This window comes from Artibeus jamaicensis, unplaced genomic scaffold (genome assembly GCF_021234435.1).
Source record: "Artibeus jamaicensis isolate MK-2021 breed Jamaican fruit bat unplaced genomic scaffold, CSHL_Jam_final scaffold_584, whole genome shotgun sequence".
NCBI lineage: Eukaryota > Metazoa > Chordata > Mammalia > Chiroptera > Phyllostomidae > Artibeus > Artibeus jamaicensis.
The window spans coordinates 1,903,642-1,930,883 of record NW_026522048.1 but is presented as its reverse complement, the minus strand read 5'-3'; the positions used below and the strand labels follow the sequence as shown (position 1 = coordinate 1,930,883).

Below are 27,242 nucleotides of genomic sequence, written 5' to 3'. Positions count from 1 at the left end.
TCTTAGAACTGAAAGAAACACATGACAGATCATTAACTCATTTTCTGCATATATGATGCTATTTTAGAGGTAAGTGAATTATTTTACCCCAAGGGTATTCAATAAAAAAATTCATTAATCGCTTTAAAAATTGCATGAACATGGTTAATCTGGTAAATGATTTAATAATGAAATCCAGAGATTTGGTCACTTTCCTGGTAGAATTTAGAAATGAAAACTGACATTAAAATAACATGGGGAACTTAGCCATTTGAATGCTTATCACTTTATTACTGCAATTGTAAATGATAATGATTTGAATTAGTTCTTGACATCGATTTGTGTGTTTAAATTCATCCTTAATTATGCCTCTTCCTGCCTTTATTCTGTTGGTCACCCTTGTGAGAAATGCCATGATAATTAGCACATGGTTGTGTTACGTGGAGCCTCACGCCCTACCTTCCTCTGTCCATGCACATGTGCTCATGTATCACGCCTCTGCTCACGCTCTTCTATTTAACTTTTCTGTTGGATGGCGTTGCAAAGTTTTTGCTGATTTTCAAGGCAGTCTTTCAGTTTATCCTCTGTCAAAGTCAGTCGCTGCTCCAAGATTGAAACAGTCTGCAAAAAGGAGGACAAAAGAATCAGTGGTTGGCAACCTGGCGGTGAGGATGATGATGATAATCTCTGCAGAGGAGATCCTTTTTATATTTGGAATGTCCACCCTTTTGCCAGGAAGTCGGATCAAAAATGGGCCCTAGAACTTGCTCTACTTCTGGGTCCTACCACAGGGCAAAACACTGTCAAGAAGTTTGACGAAAAGAAAAACCCAAATGGATGCATTTGAGGAGAAATAGAATAAAATAACAGACCCCTGCAGACAATTCTTATGTCTGACCTTCTAAAACATCAATGCCAGGAAAGAGGCCACGGGCAGCAGTGTAAGTGGTGGCACCACAAGCCACGTGGGCGTGTGGGGAGCAGGGGCGAGGGGAGAACGTCACATGCCCAGCCCTGGCGCTACTTTAATGTCGTCACCGGTCATTCGATCACAACCAACCTATGACAGATCATACCCATACTACCGCAGAGAGCTGAATACCTAGTTTACGTGGAAAATGTAAAAAGTGCTACCAGCTCTCATGCCCGGAAGAGGACGACAGCACTGCTAAGGGTCGTTAGGAAGACCAGGCGGAACGACGCCCGGGCGGCGCTCCAGTCGGCCGCACACGGGCACGGCGAAGCTCAGCCAGCTTAACTCCTTCGGCCAGTGCTGAGTACACGGCTACACAGATACACACAGGGCTACTCTCAAATTTGGGAAATCTAATTTTATTTGTGATATTGGCTTCATCTTCCACTGTTTACATCTTTAAAAACTTTTATTATAAAATAAAACAAATTTGGGAACTTGCGTAAAACATGTGCCACAGTGAATTCTCATGAAAGACACAGTCTTAGCATCAGCACCCAGGTCGAGCACTAGCACTCTGCCAGCCACTGCACGGCGCCTTTCCAGCTGTCGTCAGAACCGCCCTCCTGCCCTCCCCCATAACAGTCACTATCCTGACCATTACAGCAATCACGTTCTTGCATATTTTTATTTTATCTTCCAGGTGACATCCCTAGACACTATAATTTTGTCCTAATCCATTTTCAAGATTTGATATACCATTTAAAGTTGTTTTTTTCTTTTCTTTTTAAAAGTATTTTACTTATTTATTTTTAGAGAGAGGGGAAGGGAAGGAGAAAGAGTGAGAGAGAAACATCAATGTGTGGTTGTCTCTCATGTGTCCCCTAATGGGGACCTGGCCTGCAACCCAGGCATGTGCCCCGACTGGGAATCGAACTGGCAACCCTTTGCTTCACAGGCCAGTGCTCGATCCACTGAGCTACACCAGCCAGGGCTAAAGTTGGTTATTTTCAATAGGCTCCTATCCCTTCCCTTTCTTTTCTTTACAAGCTGTCTGTTGTCAGACTCTGGCCATTTGAATGCAGAGTCTGCACCAGTGTGGGTTTGAGGACTGGCACACACAGGGTACAGTGCAGTCCGTTCTTCTACCCTCCTTACTCTCTGTCAGTGGGCAACTGGATTCAGGTTCATAAGACTTAGGTTAGAGCCCTTGGTAAGACTGCACGTGGTGGTCTATTCTTCTATTAGAAGACACATTAATAAGGTTTGGTTGTTCTCTTTTCATGATGTTAGTAACCACTCAATGCCAAGATCTATTAATTCTTAGGGACTGTAAATGATGATATTCTAGTTCCATCATTAAAAATATGTTGATAAGTATAATTTATAAATAAGAGCCATTTCTCTCATCTACTATTTGCTTACCCAGTGGAAGAGTTCATAGGGGAAAGGCTGAATAAGTGCTTGGCTACTTTAGTCAGCAAGTTTCAAGATAATGTCCTATCAGCCTCGAAAGGAAATTAATGTTTTAAAACTGTCATCATTTAATACTATAGATCATGACAATTTAAAAGTAACAGTGATGATGCTGGCAATATATTCTGCCATTTCTTTATCTTTTTGTTAATAATAGATATTTTATTTATTTATTTATTTAATTTTAGACAGGGGGAAGAGAGAGAGAGAAACATCAATGTTTGGTTGCTTCTTGCGCACCCCCTACTGGGGACCTCGTCTGCAACCCAGACATGTGCCCTGACTGGGAATCGAACTGGTTCACAAACTGGTGCTCAATCCACTAAGCCACACCAGCCAGGGCTATTCTACCATTTTTGGATCACCTGCTATGCGTCAAGCACTTTGCCAGATACTTCACATACATTATCACAATCTACGTGCTAAAGCTGTTAAGAATATTATCAATACCGTTAACAGTGGTAGACTCCATTTATCTACCATCTAAAACATAATTTCACTTTATTTCTAATTATAGTTCAGTAAAGAGTTATAAACACTGCCAGTGAATTAGAGGTTCAGCCATCTGTAGTTAGTGAATCAGAGCATGTTCATCGTACCCGGCACTTGCCCACAGATTCGCTGTTCCCATTTTGCAAGTGTGCTGTGCCTGCTTTTAACCACTTGCATACGTAAAAGCCAGTTGGCTACTCAAAATTACCGAGAAAAGATCAGACACTCCGTAAAGCTTGAAGTGATTCATTTATCCATAAGTTAGGTAAAAATAAATCGGTCATGACGCTGAAAGTGTGAAGAATGGAAAGATTCACGGGGGAGAGTTCCTCACAAGGACCCGCCATCGCAGGCAGTAGGTTAGCTGAGGAACCGATGGCAATATGGGAAACGAGACAACCCAAACTGAACTTGGCACGAAGCTGGACACGTCACCCTGTACTTAGTGGCTGCCAACCCTGGCCATCACACCAAATCAAATGGGTGACTGGAAGACTGAGGTCAGACCAATGCAAATGAATTCTCTGGAGATGAGAACAGGGCATCTGCATGCTTTGAACTGTTCAGGTGATAATGTACAGCCAGGGGGAGAACAGAATTAGATGATTTTTATGCAAGAGCTATTTCAAGTTGGAATATTTAACCTGAAAAAGTAATCAACGCCTCTCTAGATCACACTACAGCCTCTCTTTCTGTGTAACTGCGACATGTCCGCTCTGACGAATACTGGTGTTCTCAGTCTACATATCAAAGAGGAACAACAGAAAACTTCAAAAGAAACACTGAATCAGCAAAGCTGGAAGAGAAACCTTTGGTGTATCAACTTCAACCCACCACTTCCCCTAAATGCCATCTATCTCTCCTGACCAAGAGTGGGAAGACATCCATAGTATTCCTTCTTTGAGAAGGTAAACTGGCATGAAAGGTCAAAGGAAGACTCTAAAGTGCAAATGCAAAATCCATCACTTTCAGAAGAACCCAGCATCAATGTAAGAAGCTTTGGAATGAAGGAAGTTATGTATCAGACAGTGAGAATATCTTCAGAATGAAGAACTGTAAACACTATCATCCTAACCAGAAACAGTTAATCCCAATACGTTTGTTTTATGGCATTAAATGTGTTGTTGATAACATCCTAATCTGAACACATCAAAAATTCTTAGGGTAAAACTTTATTGCCCAGAATCACACACTCTTACCGCATGGAGAGCTGGGGCCACCACTCTTCATAGTCTCTACCACTCCCTTCTGGCCCCTGGATACAAGATCGAGCGCTGTGGACACGGGCGGATGAGGGCATGGAGGGGCCACGACCTATTTCCACAAGACCTTCCTAGAGCAGCTCAGCAGAGCAGGCCTTACTAGACTGACTGCCACCTTGAGCTCGCCTTTCTGAGAAAGAACAATCCCCCTGCTCTGCTAGTTTCACAGGCCGCTGTAACCAGGCCTGCTCTGTGTGCCCTCCCTCCCAGGGTGCAGCGAGCCAACTCACCTGTGTCAGAACGTTGAGCTGTTCCATGATATGCTCCAAGGCATCCGTCACGGCAAGTGGTATGCTTCTTTGACTCTCAGAAGGGAGGTCGCTCATGTCTTCTGCTTTCTTCTTCAAGGTTGTTGGTGAACATTCTGACGACATTAGAGAAGGATTCAAGAAATACCTGTCCATTTCTTCAGTCTTGTGTGGGAGGGTTTTTACAATAGTTTCCGTTGTCTTCAACATCATAGAAAAGATAGAAAGCATTATATTTTCCAAACTTTAAAATAATATACATAAAAGTTTTCAATATTCTCTTTCTAAAAGCCCAGCTTCCCTTTAATTGTTTATCCTCAACTATGACAAAGTATGGGAATTACAAGTATAATAAGAAAATGAAGCTGATAAATACAGAAAATCCACAGTTTTCTTGTCTTATTTTTTTCTGTGAACCACACTTTGCATGTATCTGTCTGAGGGAGTAGCTGTTCTGTCATGAAAAGATTGTTAGATGCACTTTTCCTTCTTAATCTAAAAACAGTATCACACCCTTTAAGGTGATTATTAATTTAAAAAAGTAGAAAATACCAAGTATTGGTGAGGATGTGGAGAAATTGAAACCCACATGCATTGCTGGTAGGAGCATAAAATGCTGCATCTTCTGTAGAAGGTTTCACTGCTCCTCAAAAAGCTAAACGTGGAATGGCCAAATGATGGAGTAATCCCATCCTAAGTGCACATCTAAAACAACTGAAAGCAGGGACTTGAACAGATACTTGTACAGCAATGTTAATCGCAACATTACTCAAAACAACCAAAAGCTGGGAATGACCCAAGATCCATCGACAGATAAAAATATAAAGAAAATGTATAAACAATGGACTCTTACTTAGCCATAAAAATAAGTAGCATTCTGATACATGCTACAACATGGATGAACCCTGAAAACATTACACTAGGTGAAATAAGCCCAAAGAAAATACTGTATAATTCTCCATACACATGGTACCTAAAGTAGGCAAATTCAGAGGCAGAAAGTAGAAAGTACTATGAGCTGGGAGGAGGGGAACACAGAGTGAGGTACCCATTGCTTAATGGGTACAGAGTTTCTATTTGGAATGATGAAAAAGTTCTTAAAATAGATACTGGGAATGGTTACACACCATTGTGAATACTTAGATGATGCCAGGGAACTGTACACTTAATAATAATTAAAATGCTAAGTTTTATGTTATGTATATTTTACCATAATGAAATAATAATCAAACAAAAATCCCCACATATATGGCAGTGGACATTTTGAAAATAAAGTTAAGAATTCCACTTACAATAGCATCAGAAAGAATAAAATACTTAGAAATAAATTTAACAAAAGAAGCATAAGACCTGTACACTGAAAACTACACACCACCATTGAAAGACACTGAAGATCTAAATACATGGAAAGACCTATATCCTATGCTCATGAACCACAAGCCTGTATATTGTTAAGACTGCGATACTCCCCCAATTAATATATATGGATTTGATCCCCTCCCTATCAAAATCCCAGCTGTCTTTTCTCAAAGAAATTGACAAGGTGATCTAAAAATTCACAGGAAAATACCAGGAACCCAGATGACCCAGAACAGTCCTGAAGAACAAAGCTGGAGAGCTCACACTTCCTAATTTCAAAACTTACAAAACTGAAGTAGTCAGGACAGTGTGGCCCTGGCGTAAAGACAGACATACAGATCAATGAACAGAATGCAAAGTCTGGAAATAAACCCTTCCACTTATAGTCGTTTGATTTTTGACAGAGTTGCTCTGACAATTTAACAGGAAAAGCACATCTTTTCAATAAATGGTGCTGGGGAAACTGGATACCTTAATTCAAAAGAATGGATTTGGGCCACTACCTCACATGGCATACAAAATTAACTCAAATGGATCATAGACTTTTATGTAAGAAAACTGTAAAAATCTGCCCTGGTACACCTCAGTGGATTGAGTGTTGGCCTGCAAACCGGATGGTTGCTGGTTTGATCCCCAGTCAGGGCACACCCCCTGTGGGCCAGGTCCCCAGTAGGGGGTGCATGAGAAGCAACCATACATTGACGTTTCTCTCCCTCTCTTTCTCCCTTCCTTCCTCTTTCTCTAAAAATAAAAATAATGATAAATAAATAATCTTAAAAAAAAGAAAACTGTAAAAACCTTGAAAGAAAACACAAAAGTAAATTTTTCAGATCCTGGATTAGACAGTGGCTTCTTCTACATAACACTGAAAGCACACATGGCAAAAACAAACAAACAAATAAACAAACAAATAAATAATTTAGACTTTATCAAAATTAAAAACTTTCATGCTTCAAAATATACCAAGAAAATTGGGAAAATATCCCAATTTTTTGGGAGAATATTTGCATATTCTCCCATAGAATGGGAGAATATTTGCAAAATTATATATTTTATTAGAGACTTGCATGAAGAACATATAAAGAACACAATTCAAAGATAAAAAGATAAATAACCCAATTAAATAATGGCCAAATGATCTGAATAGACACTTTTCCAAAAAAGTTACACAAATGGCCAACAGCACATAAAAAGATGCTCATCATCATTAGGAAAATGCAAACTAAAATTCCAATGAGATACAATGCATACTTAGTAGGATGACTAAAATAAAAAGAACAGAATGGTAAAGCTGTAGAGAAACTGCAACACTAATACACTGCTGGTGGGACTATGATGGTGCGGTTTGGTAGTTCCTCAAAATGTTAAAAATAGAATTACCAGATGATCTTGCAATGCTAAGCCTTGGTATGTGCCCAAGAGAAATGAAAACGTACGCCCATGCAGAACTTGTACGTGCATGTCATAGCAGCATTATTCATAATAGCCCAGAAAATGCAAACAACCATGTGTATCCCAAAGCTGTGATCATAAATGGGTAAGCAAAATGTGGTGTCTGTACAATGGACATTAGTTACTCACAAAGAGGACTGAAGTACAGATACATGCTATCACATGGATGAATCTTGAAAAGATTAGGCTGACTTATAGAAGCCATACACAAAAGCCACATGTGGTGTGATTCCATGCACATGAAATGGTCAGAATAGCCACATACAGGAAGACAGACTGAGATGAGCAGTTACAGGGGCTGGAGAGAGAAAACAATAAGGAGAGACTGGTAATGGGTATAGGGGTGATAAAAAGGTTCTAAAATTCTTTTTGGAGTGATGAAATACTCGAAAATTAGATAGTGGTGATGGTTACACAGTTTTGTGAATGTACTAAAAACCATTGAATTGCACATTTTAAAAGGGTCAATTTTGTGTTATGTGAATTGTATCTCACTAAAACTATTAAGAAAACCAACAAAAATCCAACTATATGCATCACAGAAGTTTGTATTTTTTTAAATTTTCAATCAATTTGTCATTTCTAGAAAGGCTAGAACCTAATGAACAGATCAGTTACTGAACTTGGGGGCTTGCATACCAGGTGTTTAGTGAAGAAAGGGCCATCAGGCAGAGAAAAGATTTAAGATCACAGTCTAAGTTTCAATACACCTTAGTGAAGGACTTCTTGTTGTGACCAGCAACAGGTATAATGACATGTGGAGATGTAAAAAGGGGACAGGTCGGGGCAGAGCGAGGAAGTGCTGGATCTCCATCCCACAACATTAGCTGACTGACACATCTGTCTTTCTGTCTCTCAAAGGTTTGGGAGTCTAGATATTCAGAGATTCTTTCTCACCAACCAGCCCTGTCTTTGCATCCTGTTTGTACAGGGAAAGAGTGAGATGCAGAACTTAGGGAAGTTTCAATGCACTCATTCATAAAAAACAACAACACAAAATGACTGAGAAGGGAAAAATATATTTAAGATTCTGGACTATTATTAAGAGTCTAGCAAATGAGGCTTCGGTACCTCCCACTCCCAGTTCAGTGAGGTCCTCTCCTATTTCCAAGTTGCTAATATTCATTTTTGGGGTGAATGCTTACTGAATACCAACATCATACGACGCATTTACCAGTATTAAATGTGAACAAGACATGACGCCTACTCTGGAGGACTCCCTGAGCAAGGCTGAGATCCCTGGCAGTGCCTGGCATGCTGCATGAACTGCTGACTGAATAAGAAACACAAGCAGACAAATGACTGAGAGACTGTGGAAAAGAACAAATGCTTCAGTAGACCTTAAGAGGAGGAAATCAGACCATGCTCCCTTATCTGTTACTTTTACTGCTGACATGTGAAGGGCAGTGGGGTAACAATAATTCATTCATTGATTTATTCAACAAAGCCTCCAATGGCAGGCTTTACAGCTACAGCAAAGAACAAGTCAAATGTGGTTGCTTCTTTCATGAAACTTAGGAGTTCTCCAGGGACCACTTCTCCCCAAAGGGTGCCGAGGCAGTTACCACCCCTCAGTTCTTCTTAGGTAAGCCATGGCTGACATCTCACAGATGGAGCTTCCCCAAATGCAGGAATGAATCTAAGTGGTGGAGAAATTCTTATCTTTAGAGGTTAAAAAGCTTCATTTTCCATCTGAACATATAAAATAGTATAAAAATACAGAGCTGACTGATGCAAACAACTCTGATAATCCTAAGAGTTAGGTATAAAACCTGTCATATTCTGTGGACAAATGACTCTTGACAGGTTTTATAAATGACATGGTTACTTTTAATGTATAATTTTTCATATGTCACTTACATTAGAGAATAAATTCTTTTAATGCACCATGAGAAAGTGGAAATTGCCCGGCTAGTGTGGCTCAGTGGATTGAGCACTGACCTGTGAACCAAAGGGTCACCAGTTCAATTCCCAGTCGGGGCACATGCCTGGGTTGCGAGCCAAGTTCCCTGGTGTGGTGCATGCGGCATGCAAGAGTCAACCAAACATTGATGTTTCTCTCCCTCTCTTTCTCCCTCCCTTCCCCTCTGTCTAGAACTAAATAAATATTTTTTAAAAAGGTAATTCCTTTAAAAGCAAAAAGGAAGTGAAAATTGTGGCATTTGAAAGCACATTTTTATTAGGACATTAACCATTCAACAATGTAATCAAGATCCACACAGGTAAACTATTACTATTTATATAATTAACAATGGACCATTCAAGACACTGTGCTGCTCAATTACATGTGAGTTCATAAATTGCATTTACTTTCTTTCTGTCTTCTCCTCCTACTCCCCTTCCCACCTCCCACTGTCTGGGCTGGCGTGTCAGAACTAATCACTGTTGCCACTTTCCTCTCTGAAGTCTTTGTTCATGCCACTGGTAGAGCACTTGTAACTCCTTGTTATATTTGTGCTTCCATGTCTATGTTTCTTATTAGATTATAAGGCCCACTCTGTTATCTTACAGGGCATGAGCCAAAGGGCTCAACGTTTGTTGAACTGAATTTAATTCACCGTTCTACATCAGCTGAGCCATTCACAAAAATATAAATGTTAATAATTTGACAGTATTTGGAGAGAAGTATAAACCCATGGTGAAACCAGTATTGTTTTCTATTTAAAATTACTGTCTTAAATGCCCCCATGGAGGCGCAATGGGGGAGCAATGGAAGGTTTATCATTGGGAATCACTTCTTGGTTTTCACCCCCTAAAAGCATACTTGATGGTTTCTGATGGAAGAATGTAAGGATTTTCTGACACATGTGAATGCGAAAGTAGGCATTTCACATGTAAAGATAATCAGTGACTTAAATTTCTGATGTATCTTTAATAAATGGGTTTAAATAAGTCAGTGTTGGCTTATAACTAACATTTCCAGTTTTGGTTTATTTCTGTAAGCGGGGAACAAAACAGACAAAAGTCAGAAGTCTATCCAGAAGTGGTCTTGACCCCTCCAGCTAAAGTGAATTTCCCAGCATCGAAGGCTCTAAAATAGACTTGGGATATTCACTTGTCAGGGATATTGTGAGAAATACACAAACATTAGATCAAGAAATTCAACAGAATGCCCTTTAAAGTCCTTTCCATTCCTGACATTCTGAGATTTCTAAGTCACTGCACACACTGAGACTTATAAATTGCCTGTCTGAAGTAGACTAGTATAACAAAAAATATTTTTGCCTAGACAAAAATAAAAGCAAACATAATTTTTCAAAGGAAAAATGGATCATTTATTTTTAATAACATTTAAGATAGGGATTAGAAACTTCACTAACCTCCATATGGAATTTAAAGTAACGAAGACATAGCACTCTTCAAACAATAAGCATCTACATGCCAGAAAAATTCTAGGTGCCCAAGGCACTGGAGTGTATTAGTTTCTTACTTCTGCTGCAACAAAATCCAAGTCTAATGGCTTCAAACACCACAAATGTATTATATTGAAGTTCTGAAGGTGAGAAATCCAAAATAGGTTTTATGGCTAAAATTAAGGTGCTGACAGAGACGTGCTCCTTCTGGAGGCTCTAGGAGGCAATTTGTTCCTCACCTCTTCCAGCTTTCAGAGGCTGTCCACACTCCTTGGCTCATGGCTGTATCGCTTCAATCTTTGTTTCCATTGTCCTAGTTCCTCTATTCCTTATTTTCCCCTATCAGGACACTTGTAATCGCATTGGGTCCACCTGGATATTCCAGGATAATCTTCCTACCTCAAGGCCCTTAACTTTATTACGTGTGCAAAGTCCCTTTTGCCATATAAGGAAGCATGCAGAGATTCTGGGGGATGATGACATGGACATCTTTATGGGGCCATTATTCTGCCTACTACAAGGAATGAATAAACAAAGAGATCCTGCTGACATAAGGTTAGACTCTAGTGAATGAGTAGAAAAATAAATATATACATATGTGGTGTAATGTCGGGTACTGACAAAGGTTATAAAGAAAACTAAATCTGGTTAAGACATTACATTAAGATGTAGGTCCACTGAGGATGTGTTTTTTAATGGGAGATAGAGAATAAGTTTTGGCCACATTAAATGTGAGATGCCTATTTAGGCTTCAAGGGGCAAAGTCATGAGTGCATTTGGAAATACATGATTTGAGATTTCAGTGGTGAGGTTGTAGAGAGTTACCAGAATGTATGCATTAGGTTTTACAAAAAACACAAATGGATAGCCAGATGAAGAGGTACATAAGGCAAGGTCTGGAAAGGTCCCAAGTACAGGAGTTTCTGTTCTGTTGGAGTTGGGGTGCTCGGCATATAAACATTTACAGCCATGGATCTATGCCAGACAAGAGAAGAGCTGCGGACACTTTAGAAGGCAGGACGAGAAGGAGTAGGAAAAGTGGCTAGTGCTTACAAGATAGGAGGGGAAGTAGCCCAAGAGCCACGTGAGAAAAGTTTCAAGGAATATTCCTGAGGCCCAAGTACTACAGAAAGGCTGATTTAGATGAATCACTGGGACCTCAGCATGAGTAGAATGGTGGGGACAAAGGCTTAATTGAGGTTAATTAGAAAAGTGGAAACTGACTGAGGACTGAATATAGACATCTCTGTGGGGGGATTTGGTTATAGAGGGGAGCGGAGCATTAGAGGAGCTAGGAAGGGATGAGGGCTCAAACGAAGCTCCCTTTCTTAAGGATGGGAAATACAGCACAGATGTGTGCTGATGGGAAAGGGAGAGTAGAAAGACAGCACTGATGTCACAAGACGGTGAGGCAAGGACTGCTACCGCAATAGGCAAATGGGCTGGCCAGGCAGTGCAGAGTGCCTTGTGTAAATAAATGTAAGATGACATCAGTCAGCACGGTTGTGTAGTCAAATTCAGTCATTTGGGCGTAGGCATAGACTAGGCAGAGAAATAGATTTAACCAGACTGAAGTTTTACAACAGCAAAAGAAAGGGCAAAAGTATGGCTGTACTAATGAACTAGAGAATCTAAGCCACAGAGGGAGAGAGACACAGACAAAAGAGGTGGGCAGTGAAAAGGCAGGAAGCTCAATGAATTGGAAGCCTTTCTGGGTTGATGAATTACAAAAATTGGAGGACTAGAGGAAGTGGTGGCCAGGAGTGGGAGGTTTTACACTGAGTTTACCATCAGAACGAAGGACTCAGACAGTCACCGAGTTCATCTGAAAATCTTGACAGAAGGAGGATGTCTGTGTTTTGGAAGTGACTCAGAATCTTGCTCTATCTTTGGGTCTTTCCTTGAGATCAAAAGCCAGTGTTAACCAGGAAGTGGATGGACCAATCAGGGACACAGAAAAAAGAGCTACAGAGTCACCCATGTCGGGCTGTCACAGGCCCACAGCACAGGATTAATCTCCAGTTCTAAAACTCTTAGGAACAAAAGGCTGTAGATCTTGAAGGAGACAATCACATCTCTATCGTGTATATTGCTACATTGTAAGAACATACTCATTTGATCAAGCCTGATTCATTTAAAAGTTTTCTAGGATAAAATCTGAGAATGTCACGTGAAACTTGTGTCTCCCAAACCAAGTTTGCTGAACCAAGAAAGTCTTCTGTTTGCCCCTTGGGAGAAAACATGCATCTTTTTTTTCAAAGAGAGAGCCTTCAGGCTGCAGGGGTAAGGTTTTACAGAAAGCTTTGATTATTCTTCTTCAAACTAACTGGAAATTTCATTTTTGTCAGAGACCTGAAAAACACACTCCTATGCAGCTATTAACAAGAATAGCTAAATGATTAATTCAGTCCCCTTGGAAAAAGACAGGAGGTCACAAATCTACTGTCCATCTTTGTCTTTAATCTTTATTCTTATCTTTCAGAAGCTTATTAATTTCAAAGCCATAAGTGGATAGGATACAACAAGGACAAATAAAATCTGTACAAAGATGCCTTTCTGTGCTTCACTTATTATTCAATTAAGCAAACATAAACTATAAATTCCTCAAAAGAAGATCTGTCTCCTAATGCCCTATGCTGAGTCCGCAATAGTCTACTTCATTGGACAAATCTCAATTAGTGATAAAGTTCTGACCGGAATTACTCAGGACTAAGAGGCGGGCTGAGAATAGGTAATCAGTGAAATAGAATTAGTGTTCTCTCTTTTGCGTTAATATTAAGTTAAAGATGTTACAGGTATATGTTATTCCTCCACAGTCTAGACAAATATAACAAAATGTTCTGTAAATTCAAAAGGAAAAACAAGTAGCCATTACTTCTTTTGTGAATCTGTTGTTACACTTCAAAGGGCTATAGAATAAGGGATTCATTCTTATTATCTCTCGTGTAGAATTCATCAAGAATAACTTATGCAACATGGTGAAATGACTAGGGTGGAAATAAACCACGATTTATACTTGTACTTCACTCTTTGTTCAAAAAAGGTGTGTGTGCGTGCGCGTCTAAATTCTGAGGCAGGTAATAATTTATATTATATACTGATATATTTTTAAAATAATATTTGTATTCAAGTGAGTACAGGGAAAAATGAAAGTTCAACTCGGAGAACAACATTTGGTTTGCTTTTACCCACACGTGTCTCCACAGGGCCGTCCGCGTCCCTCTCAGAAAGCTGCCCCTTCTTTGCACACACAATAGCAACCAAGTGAGATTAGTAACATGAGTGAATAAGAAACAGCCACACTCCAACACACACCATCTTGAATGGATCAGTAACCCCTTTTTAAAAAAAGATTTAATAATAACTAAGCCCTGGCTGGTGTAGCTCAGTGGACTGAGCGTGGGCCTATGAACCAGAGTATTGCGGTTCGATTCCCAGTCAGGGCACAGGCCTGGGTTGTAGGCCAGTTCCCCAGTAGGGGACGCACAAGAGGCAACCACACATTGATATTTCTCTCCCTCTCTCCTTCCTTTCCCCTCTAAAGATAAATAAATAAAATCTTTAAAAAAATAAAAATAAAATCTAATAACTGATTTGTTTCGACTATACTTTTAAAAATTCAGTGAAAAGGTATAAAACATAATAAAGCAACCCACTTCCTCACCCTAAGATAGAAAGTATACCCTTTCCTGATCCATCTCCTATTCTTCCCCTTGCACAGGACACCACCATCTTAAACATGGTGCCTACCACCCCGGTCTGTGTCCCTTTACTTTCACCACACAAGTAGCTACTCCTAAACAGAAGTATTGTTTTTACATGCTTTCACCTTCACATAAAACAGTATTATATTAGATCTTTTTTGTTATTGTTCTTGTTAATCAACACTTTTACACTCGTCTATAGTGATGCAGGTAATTCTAGTTCATTTATTTTCACTGCCAAATAGTATTCCATTGACTGACTATTCCACAACTTATGTGTCCCTGCTGTTAAGCACTACTGAATGCTATTAAAAGCATTCTTGTATCTCCCACCTACAGATATGAGAGTTTCCTTAGAGTGGAATAGCTGTTGAGTCACAGTTATATTAGATAGTGTACAAAATGGTAGAATCGACTTGTTCTTCTATAAGTAAAAGAAAACCTCCCTTTTTCTACAAAGTCAACATTTGATTGTTAGACATTTTAAATTTTAACAAAATTATGGACAGGAAATGACATCTCATGGTTTTAATTCCATTGTGTATTTCCTTGATTTCTGGTAGCTTGAGCATATTTTACATAAATATTGATAACTCTGTAAACCATCTGTTTAAATCTTTTGTCCACTTATTCATTGGTCTACTTCTCTTTTTTCCAATTTATATTAAGCATTATTTCCATATTCTGGATACCATTACTTCGTAATACATCTCCTGCTCTATGGTTTGTCCTCATGTCTATTTTATTTTTTATTACTGTAAGTTTTTGTTTTAAAGGTAGTTCAATTTTTAAACTTATTATTTGTACATTTCACATTTTTAAGCAATCTTTGCTTATCAGAAAACACAAATATGTTCTTTTAGAACTTTAGAAGTATTGTTTTTCTTATTTAAGTTTTTAACCCGGTATTGATTTTACTTGTGGGTAAAAGCAAGAAAGTAATTTTATTTTTTCCACAGAGCTGGAATACTGTCCCAGCAACAGTTTCTGAATGGCTCATTCAGCAATGCACAGCCCATGGGTCTGCAAAGCCAGGCCCCCCCACACCGCCCCCCCGCATCTGTGGGCCTGCTCACACGCTCTCTATCGTGGACTCTTTGTGCATCCCTGCTCCGCTCTCACATTTAGGGTTTAATAGTCATCAACCTTCAAATTTCTTAAAAATTGTCCTGGCTGTTTTTGGCCCTTTGCTTTGCTACCATATAAGCTTTAGAATTAACCCTTTTGTTTTGATTAAAATTCATTCTGGGATGTTAGTGGAAATGCCTCAAATCTGTAGATTTATTTGGAGAAAACAAATATCTTTATGACATTGAGCTTCCCTATCTACAAATATGAAACCAAAAACCATGAAATATTTTATAAATTTCATGTTTTCCTCACATGGAGTCCCCTCTAGAATTCTCTGTATCATAAATTTTAGTATATGTGCTTCCAAAGCACACACCACCACTACTTCAGTGTCATAGCCAGGTAAACACACAGAAAGCCAATCCAATCAACTAGTCAAATTATGTCTTCAAATAACTATCCTTGATCTTTTTGTGAAACATATAATTATCATAGAATCATAAGTATTATAGTTAACATTTCGGAAAAAAATATTTCCTGGGCTTTTTTATTCTCTGAGATAAATAATACCATTCTTTAGCCTTTCTTACAGACCCTATTTTCTGTTGCTCAAAACTCTTCAAATGCCAAATTCAAATGAAGTAAGCTGAATGTTAAAAGTCATGAGATAATTCTTTTAAATTATACACACGAAGTAAATCATGCTTTGCTTACATGAATAAGATTTTAGCTTCCTTATTGTATTTGCTTTAATGATATGAGGAAGCTATTTTAAGGCAAAAATTCAATCAATCATTTAACAAAGCTACATTCAGAAAACTAACATGCTTACGGAACATCTTTTAGAGGGCATATATATTTATTGTTCTAATCACCATCTAGAATAATGTGAATATTCTAGTAAGATTAATAACTGTGATTATAACAGTAATGTCTATCCATAGCTGCATACTGACAACCACCCTTCTATTTATTATTCATTAAATCATTCATAAAACAGTGAAAGCTTTCTATTTGAATTCAGTATACACAGTGTACATTATATTAGTTGACTTTAATTTGCATTTTCAAAATAATAAAGTCTTTTCTCATCCTCCCCAAGTACTTTGCCACACTTAAATCTGTATAAAAATTCAATTTTGCTTCTTAAGGCAATTATCAATTTTTCATTGCTTTTCTGCTATTTGTGATATCACACAATTATTTATGCCATTATATAACATGGTGGTAATATGAAAGGCGCCTCAAGTCACGTGACGTGAGTTTAATCTTATCTCTTGCTTGTATTAACTGTGTGCCTTGGATAAATTACTTGTCTAAGTTTAATTTCCTCATCTATAAAATGAAGAAAATAATTCTAAGCTACACTATAAGGTTGTCATAGGAATGTAGGTAAAGCGTTCGATCTATAGTTGTATTCAATTACCTATCATCATCATCAGTATCATCATATTGTGTCCTACTCCAAGGCCACCGAGATATAAACTGCATCTTTCTGGAATGCAGAAGCCAAAGCGCACCTTCCGTTGGACAGTGGGTTGAACATGCCGAGCAACTCCTATGTGTAAGGCACTCAAAGTAATTAATAAAATGTGTTGAATTAGATATTTCTCTATTCATAATATTCCAAGAATTAAAAAAAATCTCCCCACCTATGTCTGATTTTTCAAATTAAATACTAAGCTATTTAAGGGCAAGTGGCAGTTCAATAAATAAATAAATCAGCCATATTAAATAAATGTTAACTAGTACATGAATATATATATGCTGACTATATATTTAAAATGAGAATAACTGTTGAACGCATTCAAAACAGGTTCCTGTTTTCAGGCAACTGAGTGAAAAATGTATATAAATGTATATATATTTTAAAAGTACTTCATTGACAAAGACCCAATAACTACTTAAAAATTCTGGTCCCATCATTTTCATGGATGAAAAATGGTATTCTAATAATCATATAGGATGCCAATCTAATACCAAGCACTTAAATCTATGAATCTCACCTAAACTATTCAACCCCTTGATAAAGATTATATAGCTGGACATTTGAAAAATTATGGCATAGAATCTCCAAGAAGAATAGCTTATAAGTACAAAGTCAGTAACAGAGATTTAATTATAAATAACTGAAAATAAGATACTATGATAAATGTATACTATTTGATAGTGACACTATATTTTCCTTTCCTACATTTTTGTGGGCAAAAAAAATGTAGGTTTTTTTCCTCTTTATTTTGCTGATTAAAGAAACTCAGAAACCAAAGACAATAAAAATAATGATTGTGTTTATAAAGATTGTTTTTTTAAACCAATTACCATGTAGTCCAGGAGAAATAATGTTCAAATACTGCCATAAAATTCAACAGATACTGTGAGTCAAAGGGAGTGAGAACTGGATTAATAGTTTTATAAAACGAGTGATTAAGAATCATGGTAATTTATCTAAACACACACACAAGTAAGCAGGAAGTTCTTAAAGATGCATAACACTATGTCTGCTACGTATAGACATTAATGTAATCACTGAAAAATGGTTTTTAATCCTCACAGGACATTTTTTCATTGCTATTAGAGAGAGAGGGAGGCGGAGACGAGATAAACATCCATTGGTTGTCTCCATAGATGCCCGGACTGGGGACTGAACGAACACACAACCTTTCAGTTTATAGGGCAATGCTCCAACCCACTGAGTCACACCATCTAGGGCTAAATGTACCCACTCTTATTTGCTTCATGTTTCAATCACAGTATTTACCAAGTACCCAGCATTTTTCAAATGTACAATCTTCTAAACCTGATGAAAGATATGAGATTAATGTAGATCATCTGTTTATCATAATCATTACTACATTTACAATGAACTGCAGTTTAGAGATCATCTTGTGGAAACTCATGGCTTGATTGATCAATTAAAGTTTCTCAAATCTTTATTTCTGGACTGGATGTTCCATACCTAAAGCTCTACCTCTTTCATATAGATAAACAGTGCCATTATCTATTCAGAAGCCCCCGATTTGGGAGATATTTTAGACTCCTCTCTCTCCTCCCATGTCCACTCAGTAAACAGAACTTTTTATACTTTCTCTTCAGCATCTCGTGGATTGGTCTCCTCTACGTTTCCTGTGCTACTGCTACTGCAGGTCAGGCACTCCTCACTTCTATCTAGATCACTACTATAGCTGCCTCCTGATTGCCCATGCCTCTGGTCTCACCTCCCTCTAACCCCGCGCCCCTCATCACATTTCCAGAGTAACTGCTCTGAAACTCAGATTTTCTCTTGTCACTCTTGTGCCTAAAATCCTTCACTGCTTCTCCAAAAATTCTCAAGGTGAATCAAAACACCTTCAAATAGCATTCGAAATCATTCATGATCCACTGTCATCTCTTCCCTCCTGGCTCATCTTCCCTTCCCTCCTGCCTCAATCCCACTTAATGCTGCAGCCTACTAGAAATGTCCGAGGCCCCCTGAACTCACCATCCCCTCTCAAGCTTTCTTGCCTTTGCCCATGCTAAGCTCTGTCCTTGTTTTGCACATTATCAGGCATCTTCTTAAAGAAGCAGCTACTTCTGATCAAATTTCCTATACCCTGCCCTAATTTTCTCATGTACACATACATGCACACACACGTACACTCCTTATTTAACTACTCCACTGATGTACTCCAATAGCAACTTATGCACATATCACTATTATTTGGCTTCGTCTTTCATCTGTATACATTATAATTGCTTGGCATATAAAGATACTCAGCAAATGTACTGAATAAAACAAATAATAACTTATTTTGGCACCTCTCCCCCTCCACTCACTGTTCAACCCATTTCATACTGGCTTACACCTGCATTAGTTCATCAAAAAATCTCTTTAGTAGGTAACCAAAAATCTTTGCTAAATTCATCCTTTTTGCACCTTTCTCTTGGTTCTCAGTAATGTTAACTATTCCCATCCTCCCATCCTCTTGAAACACCCCTTTCTTGGTTTCTGTAATGCCATATTCTCTCCTCACCCACATCCCTGGGCTCCAGACCTTTTCTGGGTCCCGAGAGCACACCATGTCCCCTGGAAGACACAGTCTTTGCACATGCAGCTCCCTCTGCCTAGGACCCTGCAGCACTCCTCATCCTCTCACCTCAACTCCTACTGAGACGTCAGGTCAGCACTCCCCAGACTTCAGTGTGCACACAAATTCCCTGGTGATGTCATTAAAATGCAGAGCCTGACTCACTAGGTCTGGGGTAGCACCCGAGACTCTGCATCTCTAATAAGCTCTCAGGTGATGCCCAAACAAACCATTCATGGACCACATTTTGAAGAGCAAGGTTTTAGATCTTAGTTCAAATGTCTTTTTCAGAAAAATACTTTCTCTAACTGCACTTCACCCACACTTCCAATTTTGTCAAATGCCTCAAATTCACTCTTACTGTACCATGTAAATCTCCATGATGGCTTTAGTTTACCATTATAACCTATACACATATTCCCCCCCGCCCAATCCCCTGCTTCTACCTAGGGCCCGACACATTTGCATTTGAGAAATGAATGAACCATGTCTGTTGAGCCAGCCCCTGACTTAGGCTGAATCACTTCCTTCCATGTGCTAGCACAAGGTTCACCACCCGTGCTCGGCTTCTACAGAAATTGAGTTCATCTGCGGGTAGCACTCTGAGAGATTTTCTACTCCTGCCAGGAGTCACTCATTTGTGGTCTGTAGAATTACGGTCAGAGAAAAACTGATTCCATATGCACTGGCCCTTCTACTCTAACAAGGTGGTTGGCCAGAGTCTCCATGCCCAGCCCACCAGCACTGCAGCTCCCCCTGTGCCAGGGAGATAAGAAGAAGAGGGGAAAGAGCGAATCCTAGTAATCATGGTCGGATCCAAGTGCTCCCACTCTGGTGTGAGAAATGGCACCAGGAGGGGTAGAGGCAGGAGGAAAAGACAAAGACTTTCAGTATATTCTGATATTTTTCCATTCCAAATTCATTGCCAGAATTCTTGTGAAGTACATACTTCTATGTTTAGGACAAGAATTTTGACTAATATACTGTAGAAAAAATTATATAAGTTAAGGGCTGGATACCACAGCTAAAACATTTGCAAAAAATAAGTTGTGCCGGGCAATTTGATGAAAGAAATTATTTGCTAAAAAACCCCACGCTGCAGGCAGAAGCAGCAGCATTGTTGCCAAGAGCACTGCCTGGAATGAGAGCCAAAGCAAAAAACTAAAACTAAACAAACACAAATCCATGAATGTAATTTTCCTTAACTAATAAATACATAAAAATAGTCATAGCACACAGTAGAACTAAAACTTAACACTTGACTAAAATAATAATATCATATCTTGGAGAAAACTGTGTAACAAGGAAAATGGGGACAGACTCACAGATGGAGAGCAGGATGACATGCCAGGGGTGGTGGGATGGAGCAAAGAGGAAAAAGGACTCGTGGACATGGACCACAGTGTGGGGATTGCAGGGGGAGGGGGTATCAGCAGGATACATGGTAATGGAAAAAAAACACAATGAGATTTAAAAAAAGAACACAGAATCTTCTAAAAGTACAAATCTGGAAGAGAACATTTTTTAGTTAAATTGAACTTTTCAACAGATTTTCCAAAGCACACAACTGTCTTCACTTTACTGCAATAATATATTTCCAGTTCTGTTTAAAATAATTATTTAAATTTTTATATCCTGAAATGTCATTAAGTTATTATTATCCCCAACATGCATATTTCTGGATTTAGGATAACATATACTCAGCATGGTACTTTGTCTAATGCTAGAAGTCATTTAAAATGAATTTATTTTACATATAATGTCAGCCGTAGAGAATGAAGGCATAGACTAATTTTACTAAACATGAAGTTTCAAAGAGAATAAACCGTTCAAGCGAACCGTGAAGGTCTCTGGAAGTCCTGCCCAGGGGCCACTGTAACAGCCCTGTGTTACAGAATCACTCCCGAAGAAGAGCTGGGACCTGAGTCTGGGGGCTGTGAGCACGGAAGAACTGGATCCCCTGGGACTGTGGGTACTTGTGCTTTGAGGAATAATAATGTCAAGAGACAAAGAACAGTTGGAGGAGATAGCTGTGGGTTCTTAAAATAGGCACATCGCCATAAAATTGCCTCAAATCACCAGAAAAAAAAACCCACCTAAATATTATGGGTTTGTTTTTGAACCTTTCCTACAAGATTTATAGCCCAATACAATAAGTTGAGGATATCTACCAATAAATCTATCCTCAATAAATTGAGGATATCTACCCAAAAAGGAAAGAAAAAAAGTTAGCTTAGTTTAAAAATAAAAGCTAATGGAAAATAGACCTCACTTTATAAAAATCACATGGTAACCAAATCTGATGGAAACTGATGTTATCATCTATTCCACAAAGAAAATAATGCCTGCACACACCAGAACTAATTGCTACAACACCAAAGAAAACCTATGAACACACATTTCTCACCACAAAGCCTATCCTTTCTTAAAAACAAAAAACAAACAATGAAACTTAGTGACAGGGTGAGGCTGGAGGTCTGGGGGCAGGGGCAGTAAGAGAAAAATAATAACAAAGCCCTGCCAAGGTGGTAGATCCATTACATCATTATGAAATAGATGTACATCTATTATGAAACAGATATGATAGATCACATAACTATTCATACCAGGAAGCCAGGGCCCCACAATTAGGCTTGAACAACCTAAGACAAGCGTACCATATGGCACACCTTCTGGAAAACCAGTAAGAGACAAGTGTGTCTTAAACGCAATCCTTTTTTTGATGAGGATCCTAATACTAAGTGCCTTGGAGTGGTGAACACACAATATAACATATAGCTGAGGTATGAAATTGTGCACCTGAAACTATACAATTTTATTAACCAATGCTACCCCAATAAATTCCATTTTTAAAAGGTGAATAAACAAAAGAATTTGTGCTTGCAGAAATCTGGTACAGGCCAAAGATCTGAGTACTTGGCAAGTGGAAACAGGCAATATATAAAATGTTAAAGCAGCTTCTACAACCAATTGCAAGCACTGACTCTAGGGCATGTGTCCCCACAGGCTCCCAAACCAGAACTGGCTAGAGCTGGAGGTCCTCAATACTTTCCTTTTTCTCTTTAAAGCAGAGATACTGATCAAGACTTTTTGGTTACTATATTATACTATGGTGAAGAAATATTCACTTAGGCTAAGCCATGCTGATAACAAGGAGGCTAAAAAATAGCATTCAAAGTGACAAGGCATGTGATATGGGTATCCTAAGTATTTGGGGAGCAGTATGATGCAGGGGTACACAGTTTGGGCTCCAAACTTAGTCCAGTCTGGGCCCTAACTTGCCTCTATCACTTCCTACCTGGTGTGACTTTGGGCAAGTTACTTACCTCTTTAAGGTTAATTTGTGGAGAGAATGTATGTGCATCCTTACTAAGGGGATAAAGTTCTTAGTAGTATATAAAAGATGGTGGCTATTTTATGGGCATCCTCCTAAATTTGATTCAGTGAAGCTTTAAAAGCAAATGCGAGATAGTAAAGTGGCAATTCTCTTCAAATGATTTTATAAATCCAATGCAATGCCAATTAATAGTCCAATGTTTTTATAAAAGTGAAAAAATAATTCTAAAGTTCATGTGGTTAAATAATAGGCCAAAATAACCAAGAAACTTTTGAAGGAAAAGTTATGTACTGTATTTCAAAAATATTTTAGAGCTACAATAGTTAACAAGGTATGATAATGGATCAAGGACAAACAGATCAGTAAGGCAGAAGAGAAAGCCTTTAAAACATATACAAGAACATAGAATTTAATGTTTTCTAAAGGTAAATAAGAAAAAAAACATCACAAATTGAGACACTTTGTTAACCATAAATCTGTACCTTATAGCTAAAATTAGCTAATATAAAATTTAAGATTTAACTGTCAAAAATAAAACCTTAGGAAGAGTATCAGGAGATACATTTGGAGAGTAAAGAGAGACTCTTTTTGCATAGGCTCCAGTGAGGGCATAAAATTAAAGTAATTATATTTTTTCAAGAAATGAATGCAGCTAAACTGATCAACAATCAGAAATAATTCAAGAGGAAAATATATTTGTAGCACATGGCAAAGTGTGCCAATTGTCTAAATTATAATTAAAATTTAAAATAAGCAAAATAGAAAATGAGCAGGGTATACAAATAGGTAATTCATAGAAATATAAACAGTAATTATAAGATAAAGTTAATGTTCCTAAGTCACTGTAACAATAGGTAATAAATATGTTAATTAGCTGGATTGTGGTATACATACACACATTACTTTGTACAACTTAAATAGATTCAATTTTTATTTGTCAAAAAGTTTAAAGCTCACAAATCCTAAAAAATAGAAATTAATATTTCTTGCTTGTTATATTTTTGAAGGCTATTTAAAAATTAATAACAATTAATATAACAATGTGTTGTAATGTAGAAAATAGACATGCTCATATATTACCAGTAGAAATCCAAACTTGTATACATATTCTAGAGTGAATTTGCCTTAGAAAGCCTTTTTTAAAAAAAGTTCCTATCCTTTAATTCAATCATTCCTCTTGCAGAATATGTCTCTTGATTCTACACCCACCCCTTGAAGGCCTGCTCTGTGAAAATGAGACCAGGGATCTGCAAACCACAGTTTTCTTTTGTCAGCTGGTTCTGTCCCTAGATGGCACAGAGAGGACACCGGAGACCAGAGGCACAGAAGAGACTGGCTCCAAGTGTGCTTGCTGTTCCTGTCAGCTGCTTCCCAGCGACAGCTTCTAACCTCCTTAGATACACTAGAACCAGCTGGCCGGTGCCCCACGGTGGTGAGGGTCCAGCTCCAGGAGGTCTGTTCTCTGAGCTCCAGTGGATACAGGGCAGGGCCTCTTCTCTTAGGTCACAGGTTCTAATATTTACAACCTCATCCTGGGAGACTATACTTCAGCATGTTAACAATGGTTTTCTCCTTATGAATTTTTCTACTGACCCAGTTTGTTAGTGCAAATTAGGCTCTTCCACAGAATCACAAGGCAAGCATTCCAAGGATCCGTGCATGAGACTGTGGGATGGCATGGTTTACTTGTGTGAAAACAGAAGCTACGATCTGAGTTTCCAATGTCCCATTTTTATACAAATTGGGATCCAACCGCGTGGCACTCTGATACACGACCCAATAATCTGTGTTCAGGGAAACAGGTGTTTACTAATGGGGTTCTTACCTTAGGGGTGCTGAGAGCACTCCTAATTTGAGCACTTCTCTCCCATGAGACACAGAACTTCCCTTGCTCCCCAAAAGGCTACAGGCCAAAACCATGCCCAGAAGTCCCCCATTTCCTTATCTGTGCATCAGCTGGCCATGCAAACAGATTTCCATCCTCTCTGGCGTGCGCACTACTGGGTTGCCCTCCTCTTGAAGCAGCTCTCTGCTTCGATCTGCGGTGTGCTCTTCTCAGTCTCCAAGTAGCGGTTCGGGAACTGTGTGCCGTACATAGTGTCCCAGAGACTGAGCCCAGGAAGGCACATGTCCCAGCGTCGGACCCTGCCTCTAGGAGTGGGCTCCCATAACCTGTGGGGTCTAAGCCCCTAGTGGGCCCAGCACTGGCCTGGTCCCATGAGTGCTCCTGCCCATGTGTGGAGCGAGGCCAGAGGCCCAGAACATACCAATGCCAAAAGCTGAGAGAGAGGCTTGCATCAAGCCCCAAAGCAAGAGAATGACTTCTCCATACCCAGTGTGCGACCAAGCGAGAGAGAGAGCAAGCCTTTCTGCCATTAAGTCCTGCTCCCTTTACAAACACCCAAACAGGAATGGCCTTGCCTCCCCCTGCCAAGCCAGATCAATTTCAGAATATGCCGCTCAAAGTACTGTCCTTTAGAAACACAGAAGTCTGTAGCTCAGCACTCCCAGTCACGGTTCAGCTCCAAGCACCTCCAACAAGTCCATGAGCAATCTGCCTGAGTCCTCACGGTGCCCATTTCTCCCCTCCAGAGCTGCCTATACTACAGCCAACAGCTCATCAGTGTGTGCTTGGCCAGGCAGGTCCCCCTAGTGCCACCAGCCATCTTCTGTGTGGGATGAGCACTGAGGACATGTCCAAACCACAAGGTTTCTGGGAACACACCAAGTCTCTAGACCTAAGGTTCCCTGGGACCGACTGGGCTAGCTAGGGTGGGGGTAAAAAGCCCACATACCCCCAGACCTCCAGATGTTTGGATCTCATGTTTCTCTGCACACTGCAATTTAAAGGGTAGGCTGAGAAATTCCTGTCTGGCATTGTTGTCAGCTCCTCAGTGTTTCCGACCCTCTTTTGACTGCCATTTTTAGTAAGGGTAAAAGTTTCCCAGCCAGCTCAGGTGCACGTGCATCTGTTAGTCCAGGGTGGGGCATTTGGCCCCTGCAGCTCAAGGCAGGTGCTGTATTTGCTCCCCCCACCAACTCCAGCTGTGTCCAGAGTGACTGCCAGCCCAGGTTCTCACAGTCAGGTTGTCTTTGTTTATCGTTTGCCCCAGGCAGCAGCCTCCTTCCCAGCCTCTCCTTTCCTGAAGGGCTGTTTTAATTTGCCTTTGTTATGCAAATGTACCCTAAGCGCTGTGCCTTCTGCTCCACCCCCTGCCTTTTTGCTTTTGCAGGCAGGCAGGCGGGCTGTTTCCCATGTTTTCCAGGGACTTCTGCTCCAACCTACCCCGTTACAATTTCTGTTTGTTCTGCTATGGGGAGAGTCAACCATGTCTTTGGCAACGCCAAGACAAAAACCAATGTCTAGTGTTTCTGCTTCATATTAAATTAGCTTAGTCCCTTTGGAGCCCACAGGCATCTGCTAAGCGATCTCAGTCTCTATCCAGGCAGCTTTGAGGCAGGAGATAGTGAGGAAGGAGGAAACTCTGGAGGTGCCCCAGGGCTAAGACAGAGGATACAATACAGGACAGAGACCCTGTTCTGAGACTGGTCCCCCCGCCCCTCTAGAAAAGCGCTGAATCATGGTGAATCACGACTGAACCTGCACAGAAGATGCTACACGACCCCTGCTTCATTATAATAAATTAACATTGTGGGACCTGTTCCCTGGTGGCCAATCAAGAAAAATCATGAGACTGCATGCACAGCAGCTTTAAAGTAATATAACTACTTTATTGTCCATGTGCAATAAAAGCCCGCCAAAACTAGCCAGGAAATATTCTATTCTAGCCATCCTGTAGGAATAGAATCCCTCAGCCCTTGAGGTCAATCTCTGCTCAGAGTTGGCCTGCTCCCATGTTCTGTGGAGTGTACTATTGATACAGGGTGCAGCAAGGGGGGGCCCCCAAAAAAAGATTTGGAAAGGTGTCCAGAATTCAAAGTGTATAGAAATATTGGAGAGACATATAAGATGTCCTCACCGCCCCCCCCCAGGGGGAAGGGATGAATGGAGCCAGGCCATTGAGAGCTGTTTTGCATAGCAACAGTTTTGGAGCTAACCTCGGGAGGAATGGTTATTTAACATATCTATAACCTTTAACTGGTTTCATAGATATGTTAAGTAGCAGTGGCCAAGTTTGGAGCCAAGGAGGAAGAAGGGAGTAGCAAGGACTGAGGATGGAAGGAGGGGGACTCAAGATGGGAACTGAGGGCTGCTCTCCGGAGTGAGAAGGGCTTGGACTCAGGATGGAAACTAGGAGCTGCACTCCTGAGGGAGAAGGTTGTGGAACTGAGGGACTCAAGATGGGAACTAAGGTCTGCACTCCTGAGAGAGAAGGGAGTAGCTGGGGAACTGAAGAAGGGAGTAGCAGAGACTCAGACTGTAACTAAGGGCTGCTCTCCTGAGTGAGTGGACTGGGACTCAGGAGGATGTAACTAAAGTCTGGACTCCTGAGTGAGAAGGGCTTAGGGACTGAGGATGGAACTTGGGGAACTCAAGATGGAAACTAGGGTCTGGGCTCCGGAGTGAGAAG

The 27,242-nt window shown here is 39.8% G+C and overlaps 1 protein-coding gene across 2 annotated transcripts in view; it reads right to left on the bottom strand.

The window, feature by feature from the left end:
• Positions 1-246: 246 nt before the first annotated feature.
• The window catches only part of POC1B (POC1 centriolar protein B), a 107,420-nt gene continuing 80,424 nt past the window's right edge, over positions 247-27,242 (bottom strand). For both annotated transcript variants that reach the window (XM_037150712.2, XM_037150713.2), the window contains 2 exons: positions 4,353-4,571; positions 247-600 (listed from right to left, as the gene is read on the bottom strand). In XM_037150712.2, the coding sequence (XP_037006607.2) occupies positions 496-600; positions 4,353-4,571 (324 nt within the window). In that variant the 3' untranslated portion in view covers positions 247-495. The remainder of the gene's footprint in view (positions 601-4,352; positions 4,572-27,242) is intronic.